Raw genomic sequence first — 7727 nt, 5'->3', positions numbered from 1 at the left:
TCACACACACACACACACACACACACACACACACACACACACACACACACACACACACACACACACACACACACAATGTATATATATATATATAGAGAGAGAGAGAGAGAGAGAGAGAGAGAGAGAGAGAGAGAGAGAAAATATATTTTATTTTATTTTATTTATTTTTTGCGAATGTGTGGGACCGGTCCATTGTGTCTTCACCCGCCTCAGAGCTGGTGGGTCAGTGTGAACTCATTGTCGTCCTCTATGTCCAGCTCCAGGTCTGTGTCGTCTGAAAGGCTCCATTCCGGTTCCGCGAAGGATTGTTGTGGCGACATGGCTCGCCCACTGTCGCCCGCTTCAACCACGTGGGAGTCCGCCACCGTCCGTGTCTGCTCTGTGCGCAGGACCCCGGACTGTTCGGACGTCCCGTCTCCTTTGTCATTCCTCCCCGCCGCACCACTGGCGTCCTCCTCCGGTTTACCTCCTTGTGGATTTTCCTGATCCATTGAAAAATTGAGTATCCAGTTAAAAAGTTGTCATAAATAATCAGTCGAATCCGGAAAAAGTAGTTGTCGTAAAAGAACCAACCTGTTTGAGTCTTCGCCATTTTGCACGTCGATTTTGAAACCAGGTTTTCACCTGAAAAAATAGATACCAATTTCATAATTACTATTTGTCCATTATCATAATAAATAGGCCTATATTCTAATTATACTGATATCTGAATCTGAATTAATTCCTGAAGGTAGCAATTATTTGGTAGCCATTATTAGTGGCTTTCTCTTAAAGAGGTTATTTAAAAACGGAGTTCAGGAATGGCAAACAATTTCAGATAAATCTCCACTATTATTATTATTTTTATTATTATTATTATTATTATTAAATAATTAACTTTATTAATTAAACCCATCAGCCTTGATTAAGTAAACGTCATTGCGTGCGTTAGGCTACGATTCGAAACCTTTCGCTTCGCTATTGTATATTTATTATTTTTGTTGTTATAAAGCATGTTTGATCAATGTTAAGGTATTAACGAGTGTATGAAAGCTGTTCAAATGTGGCGTCGCGACTCATTATTTAATCTCAGTGAACTTCAGCTCAGACAATTTTTTTCCTCTAGGTTTGGTATTTGCTCACCTGCCGCTCGCTTAGCTGCAACATCTTGGCAAGTCGTTTCCTCTCCGGGGGTGAAAGGTACTTCTGGGTTTCGAATTTCTTCTCCAATTCGATGGTTTGGTCGTTCGAGAAACGGACCTGACCGCCTTTTCGCTTATGTAAGGGCCGCTGGATGGAGGGGGTCCACAGCAGAGGTTTCCCTTTGAGAGAAAGCACAGCGAGGGTCTTTTATAATTAAAAATGAACACCGGGCCTAGCCTACTGTGTACACGTAATCTCCAGAGCAAACGGATTTAATTTCCCTGCATATTCTCCCACCCGTTGCACATTTCCGTAAAATTATTATTTTTTTTCATCGGCGCTATTGTCGGTCGATTTCATAATGTAACGTTAATATAATTTGCATTCATGATCTTTCTTTCATATTTGGAACATTCCGACGTCATATCGTGCTACCATCGTCGATAAATGGAAAGAGACGCCTCAACAAACTTTTAATTAAATATGACAAAGGAAACGCTCATGTTTAGGACATTAGTATAGACACGATGATAATCGTATTGGGGTAAAGGTTGTATTTAAAAATTTAAATATAGTGACGATAACTACTTGGCCTCAAATTGTGGGAGTCATTTGCAGTAAAACAATGCAACTGCTGCCAATTTGGGGTGGTTAAAACCGGAATTTATTGAAGTATTTCAAATGGTTACAAGCCTTATAATTGCGTTAAAAAAAGAAAAAGAAAATCGCTACATTTAACTGCATTTTAAAATGGGAGCAGAGTTTGAACATGAACTATTCAACCATATTTAATCCACATTTCGTAACACGTTCAGATGCGCATATCTTGATGAAATGTAACCTGATCAAATATTTATTGATGGGCTTTTGAAGTATATGATTACATTTCTCTTGGTGACAAAGGTTTAAGCCTGCGCTCCTGTGTTTTTCAAAATAAGGATGAAGTCCTTATCTTCACTCCAAGCATGGAAAATTAACTGCATTCGAAACTGCAAGTGCCTTGTAAGTGTTTTAACCAATTTCAAGGCTGGTTTCCCGTCAGGTTAATGGTGAGGAACAAACAATAGTTCTTTCTTGCAGCTGTGTTCTAGCCTGCTGCATGTACGCTTTCTTTTTCGGGAAGGTCGTGACAGAGACTAAACTATGGCCAAATATCCGCTTCATGTGTTTCCTGCTTTGTGGCGTGATTATGGGCGATGGCATGCACCGACAGACACGCATGTCCTCTTCTCATTTACACAATCAAAGTCCACTGGGCGAAAGTGTGTGTGTTTTTTTTTTTTTTGGGTCGGTCTTGGTTGGAACGAAGCATGAGCTGGGCTGAGATTTTGTATGATAAATAGATTTCTTCTATATACGCAGGCGTAACAAAACCTACCAAAAATATTAAAAGAGTACAAAAAAAATCATTTTTTCAATGGAACAAATTGCAACACGAATGCTGTCTGACACTTTTGGACACAGGAATCAAACTCAAGGCCCGAGGGCCAGATCTGGCCCGCCACATCTTTTTATGTGGCCCGCCAAAGCAAATGATGTGCATCCACTTCATGTTTCTTGCTGAAATACCAAAATTACAAACTGTGTTGACTTTTTTAAAATGTTGAGATATTGCAAGCATTTTTGTTCCCAACATCCCATTTTTAAAAATAAATGTAATAATATTTGGAAAAAAAACTTTTTATTGGCCTCCATAGCGATGATGTGGCCCATGACAAAAATTTGTTTGACACCCCTGGTTTAGGACTTGTGATACAATGTTCGATGACAGACAAATAATACATTGATTTATCCTTTTATTTACAGCGACGAAAAATGTCAAAGGAAACATACATTTATTTAAGTCTAACCCGAATTTGCTACTCTATGCTATTTTGAAGCAAAGTATTCTATTCGCGCACACTCGTTCAGAAGTTACACATTTTTTTTCGCAATAGGTGTAGCCCTGTTTGCAATCATAAAAGAAAGTCACTCACATCCTCACTGGCCAAGCAGAGGAAGTGCAACAATATGTGAAAAACGGATCCCGGGCTATCAGAGGCCGAGTGTTTCCTGAATATGTCTGTATTGAGGATGTCGATAAAATAATCAGCAGCGTGCAGCGGGCTCCCGAGGAAGCGGCTGGCCGGAGTGAGACAGGAAAACATTCAACAGCTTCTGAGACCAGATTTACTCCTATCGACAAGCTCACGGCTTCCGCAAAGGCAACGGAACAGGCCCCCGGAGCTCATTCAGCAACAACACCGAAGTCACATGACCCGCTTGTCACGCTCCACTTAAAAAAAAAATGTTTTTTTTTTAATCGCCCGCAATATCAGAGCCACAGAGCTCCAAGACCATTCAAACAATTATATCTATACAACCACATTCAAACATTACAGTTTCCTTTGACATGCATGCGCGCACACAATAACAAGTTTTAAGTCACTGGCTGACTTACTCCTCTGATGTTTCTGAACAATGAAGGTCAGGAAAATGAGTCAAGGTTTGCACATTTCAGAGACCCATCCACAAACACTATCACCGCAAAAAAGAAACGGACTGATTGGTTGGGGGCGCAACAATATATATTAGAGGGCTGTGTATTTTATGGATTAAGAATGTACACTTGAAGTAAAAAAAAAAAAAAAACGCATTTAAAATGCTCTGATTCTGAGATGTTGTTTTCACTGCACCCAGCATGCATGCATGATCAAGCGTGATGCTCTTATGCAAATGCCAAAAATAGTCTTGGTTGCACTGCAGCCGAGTCACAAAGACGTGGTTGGGTCTGAAACTTCATGTGCATAAAGTTGTCCGCATAATCATCATCGTCATACTTCGTTGAACTTGCACTGCAGGAGTCACTTTTCATCCACCAAGGTACAATGGAACTTGACCGTACCAGTCCAATTTGTTTGGCCACAATTTCGAAAGAGAACATTTTACTGGTACCAAGGGCTCACTATCGGAATCCAGTGTAACTGTTTTTTTTTTTTGTTTGTTTTAATGTCCCATGTCGAACTGAAACTGTTCCTGCAGCTCAAAAATTATAGGTGCCATTTAACCCTTTTAACGGCCTTTGAATGAAGGGAGTCCAGAAAGTGATGTGGGCTTGGCCTACTTTTTGCTCCACTTCAAGATTGTTCAAGATAACAGTCAATACAAATCAAAGTTCATAACAGTAATAGTTTATACTCAGCAAAGAAGGGTGATGATAAATAAAAGGATAAAAAAGAATTTAAAACAGTGGACACAGGACAGTGAGTGGTATAGGACAGCTATTAAAACTATACACAAAGAAGTTGCCTACTAAATAGCTAGACACACAACAACCTCTCCATTCAATTTTTTTGTGCATTCTGCAACTTATAACCATTGACATTACTATATTTGTTAAGGTCAATACTGTACTAATAATATTAATAACAATGTATTATTACTGGACTTTATTGTTATGCAAGCGTGATCGTTTTTGTTCTGCAAAATATTCTGTTCAAGTGGTGCAACAAACAGCCGGAAACAAAACAATTGTGTGAAACGTATTTGGAAATTATATGGCGATTTAGATTCTCTCGGGAAATATTTCACAAAAGCTGTCCGGATTCTAAGAGACCATCAGTAAGTGAAAAATAGATATGTTGGGCGCCAAGGGTTCGGTATTGTCTGTGTTATGGGTTATGTATGGTATTTATCACACAAATATTACGACGCGGTTGCTGCTCAAATCAGTTTTTTTTTTTTATAGCAACTCACCGAAAGGGTCGTGTCTTAGCAGGGTATGTGCGTACTCCCCCAGCGCTCGGTGGTGCTGCTGATGGTGAAAAGGATACACGGAGCCTGCGAAAGCTCCAGCGGAGGCGTACGTGCAGGCCGCGAAAGCGGCGGTCGCGTGGTGGTGCGACAGCACCGGATGAATCGGCGTCGGTTCGTAAATTGGCGTCCGATAAGTTGAGATGAAGTTTGTAAAGGAGGAGTTAGGCGACGGGAAAGTCGGCGTCGGGATGACCGGAGTGGATGAGCATGACGAGGCGGTGGAAGTGGAGGGAGAAGTAGATGAAGAGTTGCTGGTGGTGTGATCGGTCCTCCCTAGAATGTCTTCTATGTAGAAAGGAGTCGGGTGAGATTGTTGGATGGCAGTCGGCGCGTACAGAGGGACACTCATGCTGGCTGGCTTGCCGTTCACTCGCGCGATCTATATTTTGGACAAAAGTTCAGTTCTTTTCCAGCGTTTTCAGTACAAAAAACATTTGCAGTATCCGTTAAGTAAAAAAAAAAAGACGGTTTCAGTCGCGTGGGGAGGTTTTTTTTTTTTTTTGGAGGTGGTCCCGATCCAACTGTTGGACTGTTATCTGGCTGCAGACGCAGAAGGGAGGAGATAAATGGACGAGTCACTTCCTCCAGGTGGACAGCGAACGTTTCTGATTGGCTCCCTCATCTCCTCCAATCGACCCACGCAGACATTCAGTAATCAGATGACAGTTGACCAAAGGTAATTGCTTCTCCACCAAAACAAAGACGCTCAAATAATCGGTTTTAGTTGATAGTTTAGGGAGGAAAAACTAATTCTTGTCCAGAATGTCATTGATTGCTGAATTTTGCTTCATAACGCAAATGTAGTCTTTTCTTTCACAAAAAACGGAGCATCAAGAGAAGATTGAGGTATAATTTCTGAATATGGAGTGCAGTAAAGCTGTGCTAACATTTTGTAAATTAAATCTTTAATGAAAGTATTCCTAGATTAAATTTGTATATAAAATGTGCTGAGTAAATGTGTTCATATAAATGTTTACGTTATTCCTGTTACATGTAACAGTGTAATTAGTGTACGTGCACATACACTAATTCACAGAGTAATTATTGATCCGAATACAAAATTACCTGAAGATGATACTTTTACAGTTTTACATCGTTTTTCAACAGTGATGCAAGTCAAATTTTTGAGAGTATTTGTTGGCGCTGATTCCGAATCTGGCCTCATTTTCTCTGTAGCACACCAGTTAAATAAATACATTAATAATAATAATAATAGGCGGCAGAGTGGACTACAGATTAGCAGGTCCGCCTCACAGTGCAGAAGTGCAGGGTTCGATTCCGGCTCCGGCTTTCCTGTGTGGTGTTTGCATGTTCTCCCTGTGACTGCGTGGGTTTTCTCCGGGTACTTCGGTTTCCTCCCACATTCCAAAACCATGCATGGCTGGTTAATGGAACACTAAATTGTCCCTAAGTGTACGTAATTGTGAGGACGAATGGTTGTTCGTGGATGTGTGCCTTGTGGCTGGCTGGTTGAGGGATTACCGCGCCGACGGCCCGAAGAAAGCTGGGTTAGGCTCCGGCAAGCCCGAGACTCATCATGTGAGGATAAACAGATTTGAAAATGGATGGATAATAGTAATAATAATCATCATCATGTCGGCTAGAAACAATAATATATGAAATATAGTCATTATTTAGTAATCTGTATTAATTAAGGGGTGGGTTGAGCAACAGTGTTCTTTTTTCCTGAAACGTCATAAACTTTGATTACAACTCATGGTGAAATCCCCATTGCGCAAGATTTTCTATTGCAATAAGTAAATAAATCATCTCCATAGCCTGAAGTTCTATCGAAAAAACAATCAATACATTTTTTGAAACCAGAGTCCAAAATGTTCATTTGAAACATTGAGCCATCTCTGCCATGAGTGTTGGATAAAAATTGAAATGATTAAAGATCTAAGTGGGTTACAGTATCCCTTTCGTCATCGAGCCATATTTGGTCATTCAATGTGTTTGAAATAAAAGTTTTGAATGTAAGAAATATCACATGGTTCTGTAGAACCATGCGATTCCAGACAGTCAGAAAACAGAGAAAAAAACATTTTTTAAATACTTTTAAACGTTGAAATTAAATAGTATTTTTTTTTTTTTTTTTTGCTTTCTGCATACACAATTACAATTCTCGGGGAAGTTACAGATGTGAAATGTATTTCAACAACGAGCAGGCATCCAATATTTCATGTTTGTATATTTAATCCGTACAATACAGTAATTGAATATTAAAGAATGTTGCAGGGATGGTTACGCAGGCTACTGTATATGTTAAACCGTTCTTGACTTTAACGAATCAAACAGCCCCTTATCTTGAACGATGTAGCCTATAGCTTACAATCTATACACGATGCAGTTTTACGGCGAGTGATTAACTCAGCATTTGAATGTTGAATGAAAGATAGCCACAATCAGTGAGAATTGAGTCTGCAGATGTCTGCTTATCTTGCCCCATATGAATCCTGCTCCGCGACGACGAGTGATAAAAGTCTCTCTTGCACGGTTGCATTGCGTGTTAATTTTTACGACCATAATTAACGCGGCCACGAGTCAGGTCGCAGCGCCGAGTGGAAGCGAAATGCTTCGCATCTGATAGATGGGCTCACTTATCGAGTGTTCGATTTTGTGATGCGTCTTAAAAAAAAAAAAAAAAAAAAAAAAAAACGCGCGTCGCTAACTTTCCCAACTGCTGTCATTTAGATAAAGCGAACTCCGAGAGCAAACATGGACGTGAATAGCCTTGAAGACATGAAAGAAAACACCAAACGGCTAATATTTGGACTGAGACAACTGATTACAACTCATTGATTCCCTTG

General features: G+C 40.1%; 1 protein-coding gene across 1 annotated transcript in view; it reads right to left on the bottom strand.

Moving 5' to 3' along the window:
• hhex (hematopoietically expressed homeobox) overlaps positions 1-5392 on the bottom strand; it is a 25535-nt gene extending 20143 nt beyond the window's left edge. Inside the window, exons 1-4 of the mRNA XM_019892654.1 lie at positions 4858-5392; positions 1123-1301; positions 574-624; positions 192-482 (exon numbers count right to left, since the gene is read on the bottom strand). Coding sequence (XP_019748213.1) covers positions 210-482; positions 574-624; positions 1123-1301; positions 4858-5266 — 912 coding nt within the window. The 5' untranslated portion in view covers positions 5267-5392 and the 3' untranslated portion in view covers positions 192-209. The remainder of the gene's footprint in view (positions 1-191; positions 483-573; positions 625-1122; positions 1302-4857) is intronic.
• Positions 5393-7727: the final 2335 nt, after the last annotated feature.

The sequence above is a fragment of the Hippocampus comes genome, unplaced genomic scaffold (assembly GCF_001891065.2).
Source record: "Hippocampus comes isolate QL1 unplaced genomic scaffold, H_comes_QL1_v1.1 scaffold47, whole genome shotgun sequence".
In the NCBI taxonomy this organism is placed as follows: Eukaryota; Metazoa; Chordata; class Actinopteri; order Syngnathiformes; family Syngnathidae; genus Hippocampus; species Hippocampus comes.
The sequence above is the reverse complement of the archived record's forward strand: the minus strand, read 5'-3'. Positions and strand labels throughout refer to the sequence as shown.